Source organism: Antedon mediterranea, chromosome 3 (assembly GCF_964355755.1).
Source record: "Antedon mediterranea chromosome 3, ecAntMedi1.1, whole genome shotgun sequence".
Classification (NCBI taxonomy): Eukaryota; Metazoa; Echinodermata; class Crinoidea; order Comatulida; family Antedonidae; genus Antedon; species Antedon mediterranea.
Window position 1 is genome coordinate 14452077 of NC_092672.1, and position 25898 is coordinate 14477974.

Genomic DNA, 25898 nt, shown 5'->3' on the forward strand with positions numbered 1-25898 from the left:
AGATACTGTTATAATAATTAGCGATGATGAGGATACTGTTGTTGTTCCAGGCAGTGATATAGATGATTGTTACACGGCGGCCGAAGAGGTTATCCCCGTCGGTATAGAAGAAGGAGTCGAGAGGAGTAACAGGCCTACAAGTTGTATATTCACGTACGTGGACGAGGTGGAGAGAGAATTTTTGTTGAAAATGGAGCGTTTGGTTAAACAATTGTTTGCTGCTCAAGTGTTAGCCAAGTGTTGGGTTTTAAGTAAAGCGGCTTGTTATGGTTGTGAATTTGACAGGAGCAGTCAAAAAGATCATGATTTCTGTTGTATGAAGTCTCTAGAAGAACAGATTGACTATTTTTATCGGGAGGTTCTAGATAAGAAGTATGTTTCAGTCGATACCGTTTACAACGAACTAAATATGCAAGGAGAATATTCATTGCCTCGGTATAGACATTTCGTTTATTTTCTTGTCAATACCCTGATTAATTCAGAGGCTATTTTTAAGCTGTTGTGCGAGGATATTTAAATTGTGTTTCGCACGTGTCACGGAAACGATTGACCGGAAATAGCAATCATTATCTTTTTAATTACTGAACTGGGCTACTTTCCTACTAAGCTGCATATATATCCTGATTCAAGCGTAATCGTTCGTTTCACTCTCTGTAACTCTCTACAGTCTATAAACATGAGTTTCAACTGTTTACCTACTCCGAAATTAGCAATTGGTGAGAAAGCCCGTAGGACTATGAAAAGAGTTATGGGGAGTTCTAATGGTCAAGCTGACGAGTGTAGCAGTTTAAAATTACCAACGGTGGCTTCTACATCAGCGAATATAATGGATTCTATAAAATCTTTTAACGGTCAAACTGACGACTGTAAAGGTTTTAAAAAACCAATGATGCCGTCTACTCACCCAAAGATTACCGTAACATCAACGAATCGGATTTTCTTGTCTGAAAAACGTCATGTGGTGGCTCAGCGATGGGGTGAAGTTGTTTCTGTTTGCCTCAGAGAGTATTACCAGACGGAAGAAAATGGTGTCTACAAACCTGGTCCTCTAGGTATTAATTTACCCGTTCTGCTGTGGCAAAAACTTTTCAACAATATTGATTTAATTATTCAGGCACTGGAAGACTTACAAAGAGACATTAACATGGTGGAGGCAGTAAGAATCCCCATTTCGGACATAATTCATGTGGTAGTTAGTAACTGGAAAGAAGAACAATTTGTGTGTATTCGCCGCTATTACCAGTCTGAAGAAGGAGGCAAGTTTAAACCCGGTAAAAAAGGTGTAAACCTTCCAAAGAGTCAGTGGTTCAAGATAATTGAAAAACACGGTGAAATACAAAAGATGATTGAGGAGGTTGGTAATGATAATGCGGCTACTGTTGACAAAAGCGATAATGGAGGACGTTTATTCAATTCAGAACATCAATTGCTACCCCCTGATAAGTTATCGGTGCAAAAGATAATAGGGGAAAATTTAGACTGTGATTACCTTCAACTTCTTGATAAAGGAGCAGCCGATACATTGTTTAAAAAATGTGAGGAAGAGATTGACTATTTTACCGGAGATCTTGCAAAGGTTAAAGTGTACGGAAAGTGGTTTAATATTCCTAGAAAACAGGTTAGTTCCATTATGTTTTTATCCGTGGTTTTGTATTAATGACTTGTTAATTACTTGTATATCGTTTCCTTTGTTTTTTCCATAATTTACCGCTGTGTAGCTATAGGTGTTACTTACTCTTTTTCTGTAAATTATTTTATTTGGGCGTGTTCATTTACGTCTCGTCAAATAATAAATGACTTTCTTTGTATGGTTTCCCCCTCTGCAGGTTTCGTTCGGCGATTCGGGCTTAACTTACAAATATTCAGGCAATACAGTACCAGCTTTACCGTGGCCACCATTCCTGAAAGATCTCCGCGACCTTTTAAAATCGGTTACAGGACATTACTTCAATTTTGTTTTGGTCAACCGGTAAATATTCTTGTTTATTATTTTATTCATTTATTTTATTTATTGATTAAAAGGGTCCATAGTTTACCTCTAAAACGATTGAACACTATCAGTATGATTTCTGCAATTTGTTAGATAAGATTGTTTTAATGGATAATTGGGGTTTTTTTAGTCTCATCTTAAAATATTTTATTTTCTATTGTATTTTGTCGTTACTCTATAGATATGCTACTGGAAGTGATTACATTGGCGAACACAAAGATGATGAGAAAGACATGAATCACTTTAGTCCAATCGCCTCTGTATCATTGGGGCAGACACGTATGTTTAGATTTCGACATGGTGATGCGCGAGGTAAGAGTCCCAAAAGAATAATTGAGCCAGTAACTGTTGATCTTAAACACGGTACATTATTAATGATGAATTATCCCACTAATGAGTACTGGTACCATTCACTGCCTAAAAATCAATCCATCAAGCTACCAAGAATAAATCTCACGTTTAGAGATATTAAAAGATGAGAGAAATGTTACGCAAACACTACAGTCTTTAATAGTGATTGCAGATCTCAAGAATATCAACTGTTCATGATCTGTTCTCATTTAGTATAGTAGTACCAGTTGAATTATTTTTGTGATGATATTCCTAAAAATGGTTGTATTATTGTATTGATGTTAATTCACTTAGATCTAGGCCTAATTCCATTGATCGTTAATAATCATGTGATTGTTTGTCATTGCGTGGATAATGATTAACTTTACGAATAATTTCTTAAAAGTAACTTGTAATGTATTTCTAATTGTTAAATACAATTTTTTATGTTTTTAATAAGTGTGTAAGTTTTTCTTTAAAGCGTTTTAATCGTAATTTCAAGAGTAATAGGTACTTGTAACGTTTGAAACGGACTGGTAGATTAAACAGAACAAAAACAAAAAAAAAAACCCCGTTATAATAACACTAATAATAGCACATATTTTCGTACATGTATCAATGATTTATCTACATATGTGTGATTAATATTATTACAATAAAGACCATGTAGATCTACGATATTTTTACTGTAAGTGGTATTGTAAATAAAAATTATGAATTCAATCGTGAGAAATGACCGATATCTGTGTATTATTTTATATTACTTTTATCATAATTGCAACAACATAAAAAAACTCAGAAATCATAATTATCGAATACAGAAAGACGTTTTGGTTACCAATTGTATTTCTTGACACTTAACAGATTTTAACAGAAAACAAGACCTTCAACCGGAGCCAAAAATGGAAATTTGTTTACGTGCAGGTTATTGCCATTAGATATTCTTAGAACTACTTTGGTTTTTATAAATATTGTCACTTTTTTTCTACACGTTTATCTACCGAGATTTTGTTTTTCTTTTTATGAATCTTCCGTTGTTCATAAGCATTATTAATTTGTACAGGCCTTGTTCTTCGCTTTGCAGGCTAAATCTTATAACGGCATAGGCCTACATTTTAACGGTTCTTTGTAAATATCCTCTTATTGATTGTTACCTATAGTTCTCTGAATGTTTTAATTTACCGTAGATGATGAAAAAATCCCTTAATCTAGCACCATTTAAAAAAAAAAAAAAAAAAAAGGTTCCGCAGTAAATGGTTTATTTTTTATGGTATTGATGGAATCATCGAGGCACAATATTAGGCTGAAAAACATGACGTCACTATTTTAAACTGTTTATCATACAAGAACAATTAACCAATCACAAAACTGAGCTACTGATTTGCGTAGAAGTTTCTGGAAATGACAAATTAAGGAAACACGTACACATTAATAAATATATATTAATTTTTATATAAATAATAGACAAAACAAAAGGAAATACACCAAACAAATCATTTTCGTTATGAATTTATAATAACTTTAAATTTTGTCCATCACAGGAGACGCGTTTAGCGTTTTCCAATTGTAAAACAGTTTCGCATTGCGTCGCAACACATGCACATACTGCAAGTACTGTACCGTACTGTAACAAGTCTACTGATATGTATTTTGTTGGTCACTCATCATTTTAGCCAACACATTATTTAACTCATCAGGTGTAATATCTTTTCACAAAACCTTTATATCTTTACTTTTTCTTGACAACTCATAACAAACAAGAATAGTACTCTGAATGAGTGTGGGAGAGGTGTGTGGGAGTCCCATTCAACTAAACCTTGCCAATTTGTACTCGACCTACGATAAAACCATTTTTTAAAAGTCAACATAGCGACGCGAGAAAAAATTGATAATAGGGATAAAAAGTTTTTCATGCATTGTTATACAGTAATCTATGTTTTTCGGTGTTTACACCATCTCATTGTTTATAATTACGTTTGTTAATATCGATAGTGTTTCTCTAGCAGAGTTATATTACTTGTTTATACTCGTATAGTTTGAAGTCCTCCATGTTGTTCGTATATTTTGTAAAAAGTGTACTTATGATTACTTTTAAAAACCAACTCATTTTATTTGCATTTTATCTACACCTCATGGTTAAAATGTGTTGTTTTTCATAGAGTGTGATGATGCTTAAAACGTTATACTAGTATAACCACCAAAACGGTTTATTATCTGTAGGAAATCATCAATTGTAACATGCGGTAAACAATACAAATTAGTTTCACAAATTATTAAAAAATAGCACAATTGTTACAAATGCATTTAAGAAAATAAAGGTGTACAGATTTTATTTCGAAAAAGTGTAGGCCTAGACCTACAAAGATAATTTTACATAAAGTGTACAGAATAAATTAACAAAAAAAAAAAAGGTCACACATACATTAAACTAATTCTTATAAAAGTGTACAGTGTACTTTGGTTATCAGGTATATCAACTTTAATATTTTAAGTATAGGGCCTATTTGTGGCCAACACACGGTCCCTTTTAATTGGGGGTAGAGGTCTTTTGCCGTTCGTAATTCAAACTGTTCGTAAAATTGAAGTTAATATTCTGAGATTAGGCCTATAGCCTATGATTGCAGCTTATACTAGTCAACGGTCTAAAAGAGCTGTAGTGCAGGAGGCGAAACATAAAAGTTCATTAATAAACAGTATATTATATTATAACGATAAAGAAACGAATGTACGATACACCAATATAGCAATACAATAACTGATTAACTGAAAACTTGAAGTCTACTGTATTCCTACAATCATTCAAGTAGACATTGTTTGCTGAGTGTATGGTACTTTCTCCAAAGAGAATTCGAACGATGTGCTTTCGGACGTGTTTCTACGATTATCAGAACGGGTCGATAATGAAAAAAAAAAAAACCCAAAACAAACAAACTGTCTACTAACTCCCAAAAAAAAAAATCAATACCTATTAAATAAACTGAACCTACCCCACTAAATAATCTCTTCCATACATCAAAATCGACCGAAAATGATCTGGACATTGAAAAGTGGACACGGTCGTCTGTTCTTCTTTTCTGTTTCCACGGCTTGGGACGACATCCCTGTTAGTGATGTACGGTAGCCATGCGGTCTACACACTTATGATGACCACATCGCATAACATGTTCAGGGAACTTATTTTTCAACTCTCTGATACAATGTTTAAATACAAGTAGACTGGAAACCATTTAGGAACAGGGGGTTTCTAATAATAAAAGTTGTTTAAAACTTTAGTTATTGTCAAGGGGAATTGTTCAAGACTTGGAGTAAAAATGGTCAAGACCGGGGGAAAATGGTCAAGACAGGAAGAAAATTAAATTTCACCATTTTATAAGTTTATAGTCATTTATTGTGTTAAAATTCATTTATTATTAGACCTGTATACGTATTCAATAACAAAAAATAACCTTGTTACATTAATAACATATCTTTAGTGGTTAAGGTAATATATTATTTCTCTGTATACTGACGTCACAAATATAGATAAAGAGAGACTGTAACTAAATGTTTATTACTTATTAGGGTTACAGGGAGAGTTCCATGCAACATTAAAAGGTCAATTAATGAGCCACCCAACTTAATTAAGTACCGTTACTTAACAAATGTGCTCAAACTCAATAAGGGTTACAAATCTACAAGAGACTGTAACTAAATGTTTATTACTTATTAGGGTTACAGGGAGAGTTCCATGCAACATTAAAAGGTCAATTAATGAGCCACCCAACTTAATTAAGTACCGTTACTTAACAAATGTGCTCAAACTCAATAAGGGTTACAAATCTACAAAAGAGGACATTTTATTTTTATACCAGGGTTAAACATTAAAAGGTCAATTACTTGAACTCTGAACATGGAAAAAATACTTGCGTCAATTGACACTTGAACTTGACCTCTACACAAGGACGAATAGACTGTGTCAATTAACCATGACCTCTGGTCCCAAAAGCATGGGGGTTTCAGTTTTCGACTTCGTCGAAATTTGAGAGCCCCCCAATAAAACGGCTGACCAGAGGTCATGGTTAATTGACACAGTCTATTCGTCCTTGTGTAGAGGTCAAGTTCAAGTGTCAATTGACGCAAGTATTTTTTCCATGTTCAGAGTTCAAGTAATTGACCTTTTAATGTTTAACCCTGGTATAAAAATAAAATGTCCTCTTTTGTAGATTTGTAACCCTTATTGAGTTTGAGCACATTTGTTAAGTAACGGTACTTAATTAAGTTGGGTGGCTCATTAATTGACCTTTTAATGTTGCATGGAACTCTCCCTGTAACCCTAATAAGTAATAAACATTTAGTTACAGTCTCTTGTAGATTTGTAACCCTTATTGAGTTTGAGCACATTTGTTAAGTAACGGTACTTAATTAAGTTGGGTGGCTCATTAATTGACCTTTTAATGTTGCATGGAACTCTCCCTGTAACCCTAATAAGTAATAAACATTTAGTTACAGTCTCTCTTTATCTATATTTGTGACGTCAGTATACAGAGAAATAATATATTACCTTAACCACTAAAGATATGTTATTAATGTAACAAGGTTATTTTTTGTTATTGAATACGTATACAGGTCTAATAATAAATGAATTTTAACACAATAAATGACTATAAACTTATAAAATGGTGAAATTTAATTTTCTTCCTGTCTTGACCATTTTCCCCCGGTCTTGACCATTTTTACTCCAAGTCTTGAACAATTCCCCTTGACAATAACTAAAGTTTTAAACAACTTTTATTATTAGAAACCCCCTGTTCCTAAATGGTTTCCAGTCTACTTGTATTTAAACATTGTATCAGAGAGTTGAAAAATAAGTTCCCTGAACATGTTATGCGATGTGGTCATCATAAGTGTGTAGACCGCATGGCTACCGTACATCACTAACAGGGATGTCGTCCCAAGCCGTGGAAACAGAAAAGAAGAACAGACGACCGTGTCCACTTTTCAATGTCCAGATCATTTTCGGTCGATTTTGATGTATGGAAGAGATTATTTAGTGGGGTAGGTTCAGTTTATTTAATAGGTATTGATTTTTTTTTTTGGGAGTTAGTAGACAGTTTGTTTGTTTTGGGTTTTTTTTTTTTTCATTATCGACCCGTTCTGATAATCGTAGAAACACGTCCGAAAGCACATCGTTCGAATTCTCTTTGGAGAAAGTACCATACACTCAGCAAACAATGTCTACTTGAATGATTGTAGGAATACAGTAGACTTCAAGTTTTCAGTTAATCAGTTATTGTATTGCTATATTGGTGTATCGTACATTCGTTTCTTTATCGTTATAATATAATATACTGTTTATTAATGAACTTTTATGTTTCGCCTCCTGCACTACAGCTCTTTTAGACCGTTGACTAGTATAAGCTGCAATCATAGGCTATAGGCCTAATCTCAGAATATTAACTTCAATTTTACGAACAGTTTGAATTACGAACGGCAAAAGACCTCTACCCCCAATTAAAAGGGACCGTGTGTTGGCCACAAATAGGCCCTATACTTAAAATATTAAAGTTGATATACCTGATAACCAAAGTACACTGTACACTTTTATAAGAATTAGTTTAATGTATGTGTGACCTTTTTTTTTTTTGTTAATTTATTCTGTACACTTTATGTAAAATTATCTTTGTAGGTCTAGGCCTACACTTTTTCGAAATAAAATCTGTACACCTTTATTTTCTTAAATGCATTTGTAACAATTGTGCTATTTTTTAATAATTTGTGAAACTAATTTGTATTGTTTACCGCATGTTACAATTGATGATTTCCTACAGATAATAAACCGTTTTGGTGGTTATACTAGTATAACGTTTTAAGCATCATCACACTCTATGAAAAACAACACATTTTAACCATGAGGTGTAGATAAAATGCAAATAAAATGAGTTGGTTTTTAAAAGTAATCATAAGTACACTTTTTACAAAATATACGAACAACATGGAGGACTTCAAACTATACGAGTATAAACAAGTAATATAACTCTGCTAGAGAAACACTATCGATATTAACAAACGTAATTATAAACAATGAGATGGTGTAAACACCGAAAAACATAGATTACTGTATAACAATGCATGAAAAACTTTTTATCCCTATTATCAATTTTTTCTCGCGTCGCTATGTTGACTTTTAAAAAATGGTTTTATCGTAGGTCGAGTACAAATTGGCAAGGTTTAGTTGAATGGGACTCCCACACACCTCTCCCACACTCATTCAGAGTACTATTCTTGTTTGTTATGAGTTGTCAAGAAAAAGTAAAGATATAAAGGTTTTGTGAAAAGATATTACACCTGATGAGTTAAATAATGTGTTGGCTAAAATGATGAGTGACCAACAAAATACATATCAGTAGACTTGTTACAGTACGGTACAGTACTTGCAGTATGTGCATGTGTTGCGACGCAATGCGAAACTGTTTTACAATTGGAAAACGCTAAACGCGTCTCCTGTGATGGACAAAATTTAAAGTTATTATAAATTCATAACGAAAATGATTTGTTTGGTGTATTTCCTTTTGTTTTGTCTATTATTTATATAAAAATTAATATATATTTATTAATGTGTACGTGTTTCCTTAATTTGTCATTTCCAGAAACTTCTACGCAAATCAGTAGCTCAGTTTTGTGATTGGTTAATTGTTCTTGTATGATAAACAGTTTAAAATAGTGACGTCATGTTTTTCAGCCTAATATTGTGCCTCGATGATTCCATCAATACCATAAAAAATAAACCATTTACTGCGGAACCTTTTTTTTTTTTTTTTTTTTAAATGGTGCTAGATTAAGGGATTTTTTCATCATCTACGGTAAATTAAAACATTCAGAGAACTATAGGTAACAATCAATAAGAGGATATTTACAAAGAACCGTTAAAATGTAGGCCTATGCCGTTATAAGATTTAGCCTGCAAAGCGAAGAACAAGGCCTGTACAAATTAATAATGCTTATGAACAACGGAAGATTCATAAAAAGAAAAACAAAATCTCGGTAGATAAACGTGTAGAAAAAAAGTGACAATATTTATAAAAACCAAAGTAGTTCTAAGAATATCTAATGGCAATAACCTGCACGTAAACAAATTTCCATTTTTGGCTCCGGTTGAAGGTCTTGTTTTCTGTTAAAATCTGTTAAGTGTCAAGAAATACAATTGGTAACCAAAACGTCTTTCTGTATTCGATAATTATGATTTCTGAGTTTTTTTATGTTGTTGCAATTATGATAAAAGTAATATAAAATAATACACAGATATCGGTCATTTCTCACGATTGAATTCATAATTTTTATTTACAATACCACTTACAGTAAAAATATCGTAGATCTACATGGTCTTTATTGTAATAATATTAATCACACATATGTAGATAAATCATTGATACATGTACGAAAATATGTGCTATTATTAGTGTTATTATAACGGGGTTTTTTTTTTTGTTTTTGTTCTGTTTAATCTACCAGTCCGTTTCAAACGTTACAAGTACCTATTACTCTTGAAATTACGATTAAAACGCTTTAAAGAAAAACTTACACACTTATTAAAAACATAAAAAATTGTATTTAACAATTAGAAATACATTACAAGTTACTTTTAAGAAATTATTCGTAAAGTTAATCATTATCCACGCAATGACAAACAATCACATGATTATTAACGATCAATGGAATTAGGCCTAGATCTAAGTGAATTAACATCAATACAATAATACAACCATTTTTAGGAATATCATCACAAAAATAATTCAACTGGTACTACTATACTAAATGAGAACAGATCATGAACAGTTGATATTCTTGAGATCTGCAATCACTATTAAAGACTGTAGTGTTTGCGTAACATTTCTCTCATCTTTTAATATCTCTAAACGTGAGATTTATTCTTGGTAGCTTGATGGATTGATTTTTAGGCAGTGAATGGTACCAGTACTCATTAGTGGGATAATTCATCATTAATAATGTACCGTGTTTAAGATCAACAGTTACTGGCTCAATTATTCTTTTGGGACTCTTACCTCGCGCATCACCATGTCGAAATCTAAACATACGTGTCTGCCCCAATGATACAGAGGCGATTGGACTAAAGTGATTCATGTCTTTCTCATCATCTTTGTGTTCGCCAATGTAATCACTTCCAGTAGCATATCTATAGAGTAACGACAAAATACAATAGAAAATAAAATATTTTAAGATGAGACTAAAAAAACCCCAATTATCCATTAAAACAATCTTATCTAACAAATTGCAGAAATCATACTGATAGTGTTCAATCGTTTTAGAGGTAAACTATGGACCCTTTTAATCAATAAATAAAATAAATGAATAAAATAATAAACAAGAATATTTACCGGTTGACCAAAACAAAATTGAAGTAATGTCCTGTAACCGATTTTAAAAGGTCGCGGAGATCTTTCAGGAATGGTGGCCACGGTAAAGCTGGTACTGTATTGCCTGAATATTTGTAAGTTAAGCCCGAATCGCCGAACGAAACCTGCAGAGGGGGAAACCATACAAAGAAAGTCATTTATTATTTGACGAGACGTAAATGAACACGCCCAAATAAAATAATTTACAGAAAAAGAGTAAGTAACACCTATAGCTACACAGCGGTAAATTATGGAAAAAACAAAGGAAACGATATACAAGTAATTAACAAGTCATTAATACAAAACCACGGATAAAAACATAATGGAACTAACCTGTTTTCTAGGAATATTAAACCACTTTCCGTACACTTTAACCTTTGCAAGATCTCCGGTAAAATAGTCAATCTCTTCCTCACATTTTTTAAACAATGTATCGGCTGCTCCTTTATCAAGAAGTTGAAGGTAATCACAGTCTAAATTTTCCCCTATTATCTTTTGCACCGATAACTTATCAGGGGGTAGCAATTGATGTTCTGAATTGAATAAACGTCCTCCATTATCGCTTTTGTCAACAGTAGCCGCATTATCATTACCAACCTCCTCAATCATCTTTTGTATTTCACCGTGTTTTTCAATTATCTTGAACCACTGACTCTTTGGAAGGTTTACACCTTTTTTACCGGGTTTAAACTTGCCTCCTTCTTCAGACTGGTAATAGCGGCGAATACACACAAATTGTTCTTCTTTCCAGTTACTAACTACCACATGAATTATGTCCGAAATGGGGATTCTTACTGCCTCCACCATGTTAATGTCTCTTTGTAAGTCTTCCAGTGCCTGAATAATTAAATCAATATTGTTGAAAAGTTTTTGCCACAGCAGAACGGGTAAATTAATACCTAGAGGACCAGGTTTGTAGACACCATTTTCTTCCGTCTGGTAATACTCTCTGAGGCAAACAGAAACAACTTCACCCCATCGCTGAGCCACCACATGACGTTTTTCAGACAAGAAAATCCGATTCGTTGATGTTACGGTAATCTTTGGGTGAGTAGACGGCATCATTGGTTTTTTAAAACCTTTACAGTCGTCAGTTTGACCGTTAAAAGATTTTATAGAATCCATTATATTCGCTGATGTAGAAGCCACCGTTGGTAATTTTAAACTGCTACACTCGTCAGCTTGACCATTAGAACTCCCCATAACTCTTTTCATAGTCCTACGGGCTTTCTCACCAATTGCTAATTTCGGAGTAGGTAAACAGTTGAAACTCATGTTTATAGACTGTAGAGAGTTACAGAGAGTGAAACGAACGATTACGCTTGAATCAGGATATATATGCAGCTTAGTAGGAAAGTAGCCCAGTTCAGTAATTAAAAAGATAATGATTGCTATTTCCGGTCAATCGTTTCCGTGACACGTGCGAAACACAATTTAAATATCCTCGCACAATTAACAGCTTAAAAATAGCCTCTGAATTAATCAGGGTATTGACAAGAAAATAAACGAAATGTCTATACCGAGGCAATGAATATTCTCCTTGCATATTTAGTTCGTTGTAAACGGTATCGACTGAAACATACTTCTTATCTAGAACCTCCCGATAAAAATAGTCAATCTGTTCTTCTAGAGACTTCATACAACAGAAATCATGATCTTTTTGACTGCTCCTGTCAAATTCACAACCATAACAAGCCGCTTTACTTAAAACCCAACACTTGGCTAACACTTGAGCAGCAAACAATTGTTTAACCAAACGCTCCATTTTCAACAAAAATTCTCTCTCCACCTCGTCCACGTACGTGAATATACAACTTGTAGGCCTGTTACTCCTCTCGACTCCTTCTTCTATACCGACGGGGATAACCTCTTCGGCCGCCGTGTAACAATCATCTATATCACTGCCTGGAACAACAACAGTATCCTCATCATCGCTAATTATTATAACAGTATCTACACAACTCCCTTGCGAAAAATATATACTTCCAGACATAATGAAATACTGTAAAGAGATACTCTACGTAAAAATAGACAAAACAACTGGAGAATAGTACAACAATAACCGCTTCACTTTGTTTTACCGTCTTAAATCGTAAATAAAGTAATGACGTCACTCACCACGTACCAGAACCTCACGCCGAAAAATTAATAAAAAAGAGACAAAGAAACACCTGGCGGAAATTACATAACTAGTACGAAACCAGGAAAAGAACGACCTTCATTAGAAACACCTGGCGGAAGTTACATAACTAATACAATAACAGGAAATGAACGACCTTCATTAGAAACACCTGGCGGAAACGACCTTCTTTAGAAACACCTGGCGGAAGTTACATAACTAATACAATAACAGGAAATGAACGACCTTCATTAGAAACACCTGGCGGATATTACGTAATCAGGAAATACCTCAAGGTTAACTTTGGGCTAAAGTACCTTATTTACTACTCAGGTAGGCTAACTAAATGTTTCCTTAATCAAAAGTGTAGTTTATGAGTGGTATACAGCGAATAAGCTACCGAATATCACAAGCTGCAGTATATATATATCTATATTATAAGTGAGAGAGTTTGTACGTCTGTTTGTCTGTTTGTTTGTTTGTTCGTTATACAAATTTTTGTTACTGCATGTAACCTTACATATGGGGTACCAAAATGACCGTAATTGTACCGGGAAGGTTCTAAACTAGGGACCAAGTTGGTCCAAGTTAGGGACCAAATGTTTTGTTGTTGTTAACGTTTTCCGCCCGTTTTCCGTCTTCCGACATTACGCTTTCCACAATTTGTTTCCATTTTTTCTGTTTATGGCAGGATGGTTTGTTATTGTGTTAGTGTCTACTAGTCCTTGTAAGTCTTTCTTTATTTGATTCATCCAGTTATTTCTTGGTCTTCCTACGGGTCGTTTTACTTTCCATATAGTTTCCTTCATTGTTTGTTTGATTGGGGTATCATCCGGTAATCTAATTATGTGTCCATACTATTTTTAGTCTCCTTCGTTTAATTCTTTTACTCCATTCTTCTTGTTTTGTTATCTCGTATATTTTCGTGTTACACACTCTATCTGTTAATTTAATATCTATCATCTTTCGCAACATTTTAGTGAGTGAGTGAGTGGCCGAGCGGTTAAGACAGTGGAACCGTAATCATGTACTAGCCATAACATCGGCAGGGGTTCGAGGCTCACTCACTCCATGGTTCTGGTGGTAGAACGAGTCTTCTCGGATAAGGACTATAAACCGTAGGTCCAGTGTACACAACTTGCTCGTGTGCACTTTAAAGAACCTAGTACATCTTTCGAGACGAGTAGGGGGTTACCCCGGTGTATTAGTACATCACAGCCACTGATCACCAACTGGGCCCTCTGGGAGATCAGTCTTTGACTGAAGAGGTCACCCAGTATAAAGATAAAGATTTAAAAAAACAACATGACCAAAATGTGGTCAAAATGGCCCACTTTCGATGTTTGTTCGTTATACAAATTTCTGTTTCTGCACGTAACCATACATATAGGGTATCAAAATGATCGCAATTGTACCCGGAAGGTTCTAAACTACATTTCAAAAATTCTCCTGGAAAAATTCTTTTTGGTTTGTGATGTCATTTTTGCTTGGGCTCGGGGTTGTAGGCTATCGAAATGTAAAATTATACTACAAAAGTTTTACAGTATTTGAATTATCCTCAGGAAGGCCTTTGGGGAAATATAGATTTAGATATACATATTTTAACCATTAACCAATATGACACCTATTCATTTACACATTTAGCAAAGTACTTTACCCATATCCAGCTATGTACCGTTACTGTGTTCAACTACATCACCATGCCTCCAAGGAAAAACGCCCATTGTGGGAGAGGGGGGTTGGGAGATAGGTTTTGGTTGTTTGGGTTCAGGGGATTTTACTTAGGCTAGGAGTGGCTAACATAATTCGTACTTGAACCGTCTTAAAAACATCACCCAGTATCTGGGTATGTTGGGAGGAGAAGCGAAAATACTGGCGTAAGAAGAGAAAGAAGGCTGGGGGGCCGCAGTATAAAAATTATATATTTTAATTATCAGCCAATATGACACCTATTCATTTACACAGTTTAATTGAATCTGTCTTTCACTGGAAAGAGTGTGGGGTGTTATTAAGGGGTGCAGGTTGTAATATAATAGTTCTGTGATATTAAATTACAGGGGGGTTTTTAGGTAAATATTATATATTTTAATTGGATCTACCAATTAGGTCAGCTGCTGTTGATTCCTTGTTTTAATGTACGCAGCTCTCACAACATACAGAAATTAAAAGAGTAAAATTAATGTTTAAAGTACTTCCTTTAATATGCACCATCCACAATAATGTCAACATTTGCAAAGTAATTCCAAAACAAATAAAATCCCAGAGATATCCAATAGTAATAAAGTGTAAATAATAAACTGTAGAGCTAGAGCTGGTAAAAGAAAAATAATGGCTGCTGTGCACTTGCACAGACCTGTACCCTTGCACAGGCAAACAACAACTGAACAGAACAAAAGAAAATTAGGACAAAGGAAAACAAAGGAGAAACAGCACACTGTGCACACTTGGAAAATAATATGTAAATGAGAATGCAAATAAGAAAGTAACAGAATAAATGAATATTCATAGGGCAGAAACTTCTATAATAATAGGAAATAAAGTAATATAAAATAAATACATGCACTCTGCAGTAACATATATCTTTTACATTCAATTATTGATCAAAGTGGATTATTATGTATATCTTTAATTCTCATTACCTTATTTTGATTATTTGTAAACCCATTCTTTACCATTATTTACTTAAAATTAGACTGTATTTTAATTATGTTAGGTATTCGTGACAGCTCGGGAGTTCGTATTTATTATACACCAACCCTTCGTCAATATGATTCAAGTATGATGATGATTGGTTTCCCTGGATCATCTTTGTTTATAATTCCCCCTAGAGAAGAAGCCTTTCGGGTATATGGTTCCTGTAGTGCCACATGTACAAAGCAGGTATTATTTTCAGTTTTATTCTTTTAAGCCTCAAAACAAGAAAAAAAAAACAATTTTGACAAATGAATACAGTAATGAAAATGAAATACCAGAGAAAGTAGGCCTACCATTATTATGATATCCAGTTTTGTATCAATAACGATATAATTATTTGGCATCTTTTGTTGTTTTTGTTGTGGTTAAATATTGTCCCCTTGATAGACGTGTCCCCTGAGGGATTTGCTGTAGTATCAATATTTCCCCTCAGTGTCCCCTAAATCGGGGTTTCCCAAAAAGGGGTTCTACTGTACATATGTGGTGGTTTAACCGCAGGAATAAACTATATTCATCGGTTGTGCAATTTAATATTTAATGTTTTTACATCACAATTAGGTCCAACCCCACGGGCTTTCATATTATAGATTATATTATGTATATTTGTTTGTGCTAAAATTAGTTTGTTTTAAATGCTCCACCATTTTGTCACTATAACCCAGTAGGTTGGAGAGCTGGATTAGGCCCTAAGCAATTAAAACCAGGTTCAACACATAATAATGTAACAGTAAAGTATCAATTTATCTATTTATTTTATGATTTGAACATGATAATCCATCTCACAGATGTTGTCTGGGGAAGAAATGAAGATATTTGCCGTCAGTTTCCATGCACATTTAGCAGGTATGCTTAGAGAGAACGTTTGCTCATTAGTTATACAATGTTTGCTATTACACGCAGTTTCAAAATACAACACTATATAAATAAAAAATAATGAGATGAATCTAATAATGGACAACCGTAAGATATTAGTCAATACCTTCATTGGTAAAGGTTATTGGCGGCTCTATCGATTAACAATTTGATATTGTTATTAAACATGTTAATACATACGTTGTGCAAATACATTTAAATTGAAGACTGTCTTATTATTTCCTGTTATCTCTCACAATATAATATATAGTTTATGTAGATGTTATAAGTTTATCAGCAAATTTGAATTACACGTTGTGAAAAAATAGTCAACATTTTGGTAACTTATAGAGTGTAGGCCTAATATTTGTCTTTTTGATAGCCTGCTTTAAAATATTATTATATCATTTTTTGTAGTTTAAATAATATGAACTTATTGAGGGTTAGATCATAGTTGAGCCTAAAGAAACACAATGAAAATATATATATATTAGATTAGCGTTAATTGTTAGGTTATTATTGATAATCAGGTTAGTTAGATCACGTCATGGCTAAAATTAGATTCTCTATTTTTCTTAAACTACAATCTTATGAGAAATCAGATCTAAATTAACAACACTAAAATGATATTCACTTTTTACAGCAATTGCTATGCGCCTAACACACTATCGCAATGGAAAATATATCGGCGAAATTTCACGAGATAAAACATATGACTTTAATTTACAAGAATTTCGATACCTAAAAGACGAGTGGATTGTCAAACCGGTAAGAATCACTTTATTTTAAATTCACATTTCAAAAATAAAGTTTAGTATTTATAGATTTTTTTCCGATAACATATTTTAAAAGTTATACTGTTTTATATTCATTTGTTTCAAAACATATTATAGGGAGATGATCTACTAGTTGAATGTGTATACAAGACGATGGATAGAGAAAAGGTTACATTTGTAAGTAGGCCTACTTATTATTAACAATATTCCTAATGGTGTAAATTATTTGTGTATATTAAACTAAAACGTTACTACGGCAACGGTAATATTTTGTTCGGAATGGAGGCTAGCGATAGTTTCTCAGAGCGCCGGAACGAATCCGGTCACGATGTGAAAGTTTGAACTTTATACATGCTATTCAGACCATTAAACCAAAGCTGTATTTTAAAGTAAAATTCAACACAAACATTTAAGTAAATAAAGTATTAATTATTATTACGAAGTAACGAATACAAATTGAAAACCACATACTTAAATCTTGATTAAGCTTAGTATATGTCACTTTTTTCCCTTCACTACTAACTCCGTAGCAACTGTATTGCAGTTTTGAAAATGTATTGCTCTGTTCGATATTTTATTAAATTGTTTTTCAATATAATATTATTTTTCAAGGGAGGACTTTCGTCGAGAGATGAAATGTGCTCGGCGTTTATATTTTACTATCCTAAAGTAAACGCTGGCAATTGCTACAGCGTTCCGCAACAAAAGAACCTTCATCTGAACCTTGATAATTCAAAGTAAGTTACGGTAAATTATTGGTTTTGTTGAGGTCCGGTATTCAATGTGGGTGTCGTGTAACTCCATTCCATGACGCTCATTCTGCTGTACCACTGTGGGGTTATATCAATAAAGCATAGGAATTTAGGACCAGGAATTACAGTACCCTTTTCAACATTTTGTTTCGCTTTCCGTAATCATTTTATTGTTTATTATTTAATATTAATTCTATAATCATATAGAACTTCAACTCAGTTAAAACAACTTTTATGTATCTATCTTAAAATTGTACATTTATATTTTAATCACATTTAGTTCTAATGTCCCTAATTAAATATAGGCCCACTCTGAATCTCCTCTTAAATAGGAACTTATGCAGATTGAAAATGTCCTTGACAACACTGTCCCCAAATTATTGAATAGGTCGGAACCCTCTGGCAAATTATTGATAGATATTGAATCGCAAAAGAGTCAGAACAACTGTCCATTACATTCTCCTCCGTGATAAGTGGGCACAGTAGCCTAAGATGCACGTAGAAGCACAAACTTCAGATATAGGAACAAAGATAAATCTGATCTATAAAAATGTATAAATACATATAAGTATAGTGGTAATATAGCTTGGTTAATAGCTCAACAACATACAGCTTCTTACGTAAGGCGATGTTTGGAATTCGAAAAAGCTGATGCGGTCCTTACCTTCCACAATTGTATATGTAATCTACGGAACAATCTTGCCTATGGATGGCAATTTTTGTTTAAAATCTGGAATTTATAAAGGAACCGCACCTTCTTTCTTTGTCAACATATAGGCTACTCGTATGAATGGATGGAATATTTTATTTACAGTATAAAAATGTCATTGGCCAAATAAACTAAAACGTCAGGTAAACCACCACCACTAGTAAGTAAGTGTAGGCCTATTATAATAATTACTCACAGCAGAATATTATGTAATCTCTAATTTTTTTTACAATTATGTAGAGATGTACGTGAATCAATAGAAAGCATAGAATGGACAGATGAAAAAAGAAATGTTATCAGAAACTGGTGGTATGATACACCCAGAATGTCACGGTGTACAAGCAATTTCCTTGAGGTAAGATATTATGGTATTACGATAATAGTGAATTTAAATAGGCTAAGTCGAAGTGATATGTTTAGTGAAAATTAATTCTTAATAAATTGTGCTGTGTTCTTTTGAAAGGGGAAATATAAAAACAATGTAGGCCTATATTGAAAGTTTTTTCGCCACTCTTAATAAACCCTTTTCTTTTGATACATTGAGTTCCATTTTTATCTCCAACTTGTATCTTTAATGTCAGTTAGGCCTATTAGGCCTACAAAAAAGAAATATTGATTTAATAATGTATTTCTCTTTGATTTTAGGGATATAAAAATTATTATGAAGAAACAAGTTTGAAAGAGATCATTGCCTTACAAAATGGATCAGTTGAGGAGAGTAACAGTAATTGTTCAAGTTACGAAGACCGTTCAACAAGTCAGGGAAGAGTGAATCTCACTGTACCGAAATTAAATACAGTCAACTCTCCCAATACCGGACACCCTTGGGCGGGCATATATTTTCCGGTTTTTCGAAAGTCCGGTTTCCTGAAAACATTTTTAAAGTCATCACGTTGTCACTGAAAATGCTTTGAATCACCGGTCCGAATGCTGCCCGGTACGATCTCCTAGCGTAGGGAAGGCCTAGGCTATGATTGTATCAATCTAGTTTTAATTAAATAAATACTGATAGGCCTAGGCCTACTTTATTAATATTAAGCTAATTCAATTTACCTTTTTTAAAAGTTACATTATTTACTGTACCAATAAAACATGTTACAATAGTAAATTATTGTTTCTCAATGTGTTTTTAACGGCAAAAAGGCCTACGTACGTACGTACGTACGGTGAACATAATTTCGGTCTGTTTATTGTTTTTCGTGAGCTAGCTAGCAGCAGCAGCAGCATGGTGCAGTGTGGTGGGGGTGATAAGGGCTTTGATTGATGCGCATGTGCAGAGGTGTCATAACCAAATAAAAACGCCCACACCTAGACCACATGTTTTTTAAGCTCCTTTATTTTGACGTAATTTGATAGCAATAAACGAGCCAAGCAATAATGACACAATAATTAATTGGTAACATTTCAAAGTTTATTAACACTAGTTAAGTCAAGTTCATTCCGTTTACGTTTTGCCATAATGATTTCCAAATTTATAATGATGCACATTTTTAGTGAAACATTCCTTTTTAAAGTCCTATTGCAATTGTGAATTTAACAATAATTTAAACAAAACAAAGACACAAAGTGGAATGTAACTTGAACTTTATTAAAAAACAATTCATATGCTAAAAAACAGGGAGTTGTTAACAACTCCCTGCTAAAAACAATAGATAGCGCTTCGATGTGAAAAAGCCCACCGGAGTTCGATACGCAACAAAGCAATTGCCGCCTCGTGGGTTAACAATGAACTGACCTGTCAATCACAGTGTAGTGCTCCATGGCAACATTATTTGATCGTACCGCGAAACGTCGTGCACTTCATGCATGGTGAGGGTATGGTTAAAAGCTTTTGTACATTGTGAATGTATTGAATCCGAGTCAGCGACGACGATGTTGCGTTGTTTTCGTAAATATTTGGAGTTTTTTAACTGTCAGTCCGGTTTTCAGACGCTAATTTTCGTGTTTTGTACTTCATAATTTGTCCGGATTCCGGAATTGGGTATTCCGGTTTTCATAATAAATTACAGTACATTTAGAATAGGGACAAATTGGGCCCTCCAAAAATGTCCGGTTTTTCGTGAATTCCGGTTTTGGGAGAGTCCGGTATTGGGAGAGTTGACTGTATAATACTCTTTGCATTCCTTTTTCTTGTATTTTAAACATGTATTCCCTCCAATCAAAAGACTTTTTATGCTGTACCATGTTTATAATGTAAAGTGCCGCCGAAATGAGCGCTATAAGTGTTAATGTATGTTATGTTTTGCGGAAAATGAATCAAACTGGGCTTGATTTGATATTCTTGTTGTGTATAAAGGATATATACATTCTATACTGGAACATGATGTTGCTGTGTGGAACCCGTCATCTTGAAACCTTCAGGGATAGTTTTTTATACAAAGGATCGTCTTTGCTCAATGCATTACCTTTCGAAATCCAAAACTCAACATCATTTAATATTTTTAAAGTTACAACAAAAAAATATCTCACCCCTATTCCTTTTGAGGGGGGGGGGGGGGTGTTCTATTTTTCGTTTTTGTATCGTTCCCGTTTTTTCATGCATGTCAGCCTCGGCTGTTTTGATTCACCTTTATTAAACTAAGATTAATAAAAAAAATTAAAAACCTTTTACCGGTCTTAGACCAATGTCTGTTATCCCTTACTAAGGTTGTGTTTATGAACATGGATATGCCAGAGGTCTCTCCTGACAAGGCTAAATCAAAATTCTCCCTACCGTTTACAGACATCTAGTTTTCCGGCTACTCATGGCCTTATTTTCAGCCTGATTTGCATGATTATCTCATAAAATACATTGTATTAGTATAGTATAGACTAGAAGTCTGTAAACGGTAGGGAGAATTTTGATTTAGCCTTGTCAGGAGAGACCTCTGGCATATCCAGATACTTTAAATGTTCATAAACACTGGGCCAATACCTATCCCAACCTCAGAAAACCATATAATTTTACAAAGGAATGCTACCGCGGTCTCATTCGTTTCCTTTGTTTGCTAAAGTTGAATGTTCGCAATATTTTTGATATTAATATTTTACAACAATACATTTTATACTTGTGTAAGCATCTGTGTAATCTGTTTATTTATAAATTTGCTCGTCATGCATATTCCACAAGAAACCGATTTGATATTTATATTCCCACTCATTGCACTAATCATTAATTACAATATAACATCAGATTTTCTGGTTATTATTTATGGAATAATTTATCACCTCCTATCGTCAATCTTCAAGAGAACATTTTCTTTTAAACTTAAAAAAAAGTATTTACCTTTATAATGTATTATCTTATTTAATTTTATGGATGTGAATTTCCAATTCAAAAGATGAATTGATTGATAAGATTGACAATTTATTATCTTTAATTGTGGCATGGGATCGAAGCTCTTATTTTATTAATTGGCTAGAGCATTCTGAAATCTTTCGTGATTTCCTCCCCTTGTCTAACATTCATAAATTCGATGTCCCTCTTTGTAACAAAAAAAGATACAGTCGCTCTGTCGTCCCTTTAATTACAAATGAAATTAAATTGTTCTCGAATGAGGTCTTTTTTTCTGCAATCAATTAATTAGGTGATCATTTAGAATAAAATAATCACCTATTGTTTATTGTTTTCTTAAATTTTCTATTTATTAGCATATTTTTTATTATATTTTACGTCCTTAGGCACATGTAACCAAAGATTACCAATAGTTAATTAATCACTGTCCTATCAGATAGGTGGTAATCCCCATATATTAATCACTGTCCTATCAGATAGGTGCTAATCCCCATATATATAGTTGTAATGATATTGTCTGATTTGTCTATTATTATAACCAATGAAATTAATTATTTGTAATAATGCTTGATCCAAACATCATTTTAAAAATCGAGGGTATTTTCTTATTGTATAGTTATTTATAGTAGACAGTCTATGTATCGGTACCAACTCCCAACGGGTAGCACTATAAACAAACGTTAACGTCGTTTAATTGTTTAACTATTTAAACTTCATATTTGTAAAAATTCAGACACATGGAACCTTTGAAGTAGGCATACCAAAATAAATTAAGTAGCAATACAAACAATTCAACGTATGGTGTATGGCCTAGAATTCAACGTATGGTGTATGGCCTAAAATTTGAACGGCTTTGTATGAATTCGTCGAAACCTAACCACAGATCAAAGTCTGTTACGATAGCCTATGTGTTTCGAAGTCGACCTCAGCGTCCTGTTGCTGCCTTGCCTGTGACGTGTTATAGTATTTACTTGTAATAAATTACCATTCCTTAACCTATACACAGTAGCAAGCATATATAGGAACATTCTAGAATATAAGGGCATGTTAAAAATTAAGAAACAATGTACAGTCAACTCTCCCAATACCGGACACCCTTGGGCGGGCATATATTTTCCGGTTTTTCGAAAGTCCGGTTTCCTGAAAACATTTTTAAAGTCATCACGTTGTCACTGAAAATGCTTTGAATCACCGGTCCGAATGCTGCCCGGTACGATCTCCTAGCGTAGGGAAGGCCTAGGCTATGATTGTATCAATCTAGTTTTAATTAAATAAATACTGATAGGCCTAGGCCTACTTTATTAATATTAAGCTAATTCAATTTACCTTTTTTAAAAGTTACATTATTTACTGTACCAATAAAACATGTTACAATAGTAAATTATTGTTTCTCAATGTGTTTTTAACGGCAAAAAGGCCTACGTACGTACGTACGTACGGTGAACATAATTTCGGTCTGTTTATTGTTTTTCGTGAGCTAGCTAGCAGCAGCAGCAGCATGGTGCAGTGTGGTGGGGGTGATAAGGGCTTTGATTGATGCGCATGTGCAGAGGTGTCATAACCAAATAAAAACGCCCACACCTAGACCACATGTTTTTTAAGCTCCTTTATTTTGACGTAATTTGATAGCAATAAACGAGCCAAGCAATAATGACACAATAATTAATTGGTAACATTTCAAAGTTTATTAACACTAGTTAAGTCAAGTTCATTCCGTTTACGTTTTGCCATAATGATTTCCAAATTTATAATGATGCACATTTTTAGTGAAACATTCCTTTTTAAAGTCCTATTGCAATTGTGAATTTAACAATAATTTAAACAAAACAAAGACACAAAGTGGAATGTAACTTGAACTTTATTAAAAAACAATTCATATGCTAAAAAACAGGGAGTTGTTAACAACTCCCTGCTAAAAACAATAGATAGCGCTTCGATGTGAAAAAGCCCACCGGAGTTCGATACGCAACAAAGCAATTGCCGCCTCGTGGGTTAACAATGAACTGACCTGTCAATCACAGTGTAGTGCTCCATGGCAACATTATTTGATCGTACCGCGAAACGTCGTGCACTTCATGCATGGTGAGGGTATGGTTAAAAGCTTTTGTACATTGTGAATGTATTGAATCCGAGTCAGCGACGACGATGTTGCGTTGTTTTCGTAAATATTTGGAGTTTTTTAACTGTCAGTCCGGTTTTCAGACGCTAATTTTCGTGTTTTGTACTTCATAATTTGTCCGGATTCCGGAATTGGGTATTCCGGTTTTCATAATAAATTACAGTACATTTAGAATAGGGACAAATTGGGCCCTCCAAAAATGTCCGGTTTTTCGTGAATTCCGGTTTTGGGAGAGTCCGGTATTGGGAGAGTTGACTGTATAATAATATAAGAACAATTAGGAACATTCCAGAAGTATACTATTAATAGAATCTGTAAACTAAATAGAATAAGAAGTATAAGGAATGATCTAGAAGGTTATGATCATATTGTATAAGGGGAAGTAGGACAATTGTAAGAAGGAAGAAGGATTTTTGATTGAAGAATATATTTTGAAGAAGGTTGTTGGATTTTGAATTATTGTGAAGCTGTTGTTTAAAGTGTATACTGGATTGTTGAAGTTTACAACTTTGTGGATTTTGTGTGTATACTTTTATGTCACTTTTATGTTCGGCTCATGAGCGATTTCTCGATTTATATGTAATTCTTGTGTTTTTTGTAATTTGCTATAGTTTTAACAATTAAAAAAATAAAACAAATTGGTGATACAAGTCCTGTCTCTACTGTCCATGATAATAACTAGTAAATAAATAATACAATAAGTATAATAATAATTAAGACCTAAAAAGAGCCGGAATATTTGCAAAATCTTTTTTTTTTAAATGCGAACTCTGCAAAATCCAACTCTTGAACAGTAGAAATATGAAAATACTTTTCAATGCAAATATTATACTATTGGGTTTTCCACAAGATTTCTTTATTTTGAGAGAGGAAAATACTGCATATAATAAATGGAGAAATATACCAATTAAACTAAAACACTTAGTCGAAATAAAATATCTCTAAAATGGAATGGCACTTTTTACACACACAAAAATGATGAAATGAAAAAATTAAATATCGCACAGGATGGGTAGTTTTCTTTTTATATTATAAATAATATTGTTATGTTAGTTTATTGTTTTCATTAAATTTGTTAAAAAGAGATAGTGAAAAGTATTGCTACTGTAATATTAATATTGGATGGGCGTTAAATCTTTAAGTATAGTCTTTCCCTCCCCTGATGGAGTATTGTTGTTTACAATTGTGATTAACAATTTCACCGACGGGTGGTCCTTGAGACATTCACCGACGGGTGGTCCTTGAGACATACACCGACGGGTGGTCGATCCTTGAGACTTATTTTGTTTCATATTTCGAAGTATAATAAGTCAATTTTCTGTGGATCTACTGTAACATCTCTATTTTTCAAAATGTTTTTTAGATCAGCCCCAATCGGGCTGGTTCTTGAGACTATAGCGTTTCATATTTTGAAGTAAATGTCCAATTTCTGGAGACCCAAAAATGTTCTTAGCTCCATCCTAAACGTGGTAGGGCTAGTTTATTTCATATTTCGAAGTGTATAGTAAGATAAGTCAAATTTCCGGGGACCTCAGCTCTATTTTTCAAAGTTTCATCAACCATAGTGCCGCCATAGTGGTCCTGTAGAGTCCTGTAGACTTAGTGTTTCATATTTCAATGTATGATGTGCCACTTCTGTGGACCATATTCAGCTCTATTTTTCCAAGCAGAGTGGGGCTGAGCATGGAGGAAAAATTCATGGGCTGAGATACTGGAGACTAGACTCTGTTTAATTTTTAAAATCAAGTGCCATTTCGGGAATCTAGAGCAGCCTATTTTTTCAAAATTATCTTAGCTCAGGCAACCATGGCCGGGCTGGTCCACGGAGACTATTATAATTTTGTTTCATATTTCGTGTAATAAGTTTTATATTTCAAATTAAGTGCCATATCC

The 25898-nt window shown here is 33.7% G+C and overlaps 3 protein-coding genes across 3 annotated transcripts in view; 2 read left to right on the forward strand and 1 right to left on the reverse strand.

The window, feature by feature from the left end:
- Positions 1-21342, forward strand: part of LOC140044074 (DBH-like monooxygenase protein 1) — a 28835-nt gene extending 7493 nt beyond the window's left edge. The window contains exons 8-15 of the mRNA XM_072088554.1: positions 15543-15709; positions 16309-16366; positions 17019-17143; positions 17269-17328; positions 17764-17888; positions 18853-18967; positions 19258-19410; positions 21259-21342. Of these exons, the coding sequence (XP_071944655.1) occupies positions 15543-15709; positions 16309-16366; positions 17019-17143; positions 17269-17328; positions 17764-17888; positions 18853-18967; positions 19258-19410; positions 21259-21342 (887 nt within the window). The remainder of the gene's footprint in view (positions 1-15542; positions 15710-16308; positions 16367-17018; positions 17144-17268; positions 17329-17763; positions 17889-18852; positions 18968-19257; positions 19411-21258) is intronic.
- Positions 677-5242, forward strand: LOC140043272 (uncharacterized). The gene is made up of 3 exons (XM_072087773.1): positions 677-1618; positions 1827-1969; positions 2172-5242. The coding sequence occupies exons 1-3, from the start codon at positions 677-679 to the stop codon at positions 2467-2469; spliced, it is 1383 nt and encodes a 460-aa protein (XP_071943874.1). The 3' UTR covers positions 2470-5242.
- Positions 7420-11615, reverse strand: LOC140043641 (DNA oxidative demethylase ALKBH2-like). Its single transcript, XM_072088157.1, has 3 exons — positions 11044-11615; positions 10693-10835; positions 7420-10490 (listed from the first exon to the last, which is right to left on the reverse strand). The coding sequence occupies exons 1-3, from the start codon at positions 11515-11517 to the stop codon at positions 10193-10195; spliced, it is 915 nt and encodes a 304-aa protein (XP_071944258.1). The 5' UTR covers positions 11518-11615; the 3' UTR covers positions 7420-10192.
- Positions 21343-25898: the final 4556 nt, after the last annotated feature.

What these genes read in the sequence shown, in the direction of transcription:
- LOC140043272 (XM_072087773.1), top strand. Translation starts at nt 677, where the DNA reads ATGAGTTTCAACTGTTTACCTACTCCGAAATTAGCAATTGGTGAGAAA. An exon ending in TTAATATTCCTAGAAAACAG is followed by an intron (nt 1,619 to 1,826) that starts GTTAGTTCCATT and finishes CCCCCTCTGCAG; the next exon opens with GTTTCGTTCGGCGATTCGGG. An exon ending in AATTTTGTTTTGGTCAACCG is followed by an intron (nt 1,970 to 2,171) that starts GTAAATATTCTT and finishes GTTACTCTATAG; the next exon opens with ATATGCTACTGGAAGTGATT.
- LOC140043641 (XM_072088157.1), bottom strand. Translation starts at nt 11,517, where the DNA reads ATGGTGGAGGCAGTAAGAATCCCCATTTCGGACATAATTCATGTGGTA. An exon ending in TTAATATTCCTAGAAAACAG is followed by an intron (nt 10,836 to 11,043) that starts GTTAGTTCCATT and finishes CCCCCTCTGCAG; the next exon opens with GTTTCGTTCGGCGATTCGGG. An exon ending in AATTTTGTTTTGGTCAACCG is followed by an intron (nt 10,491 to 10,692) that starts GTAAATATTCTT and finishes GTTACTCTATAG; the next exon opens with ATATGCTACTGGAAGTGATT.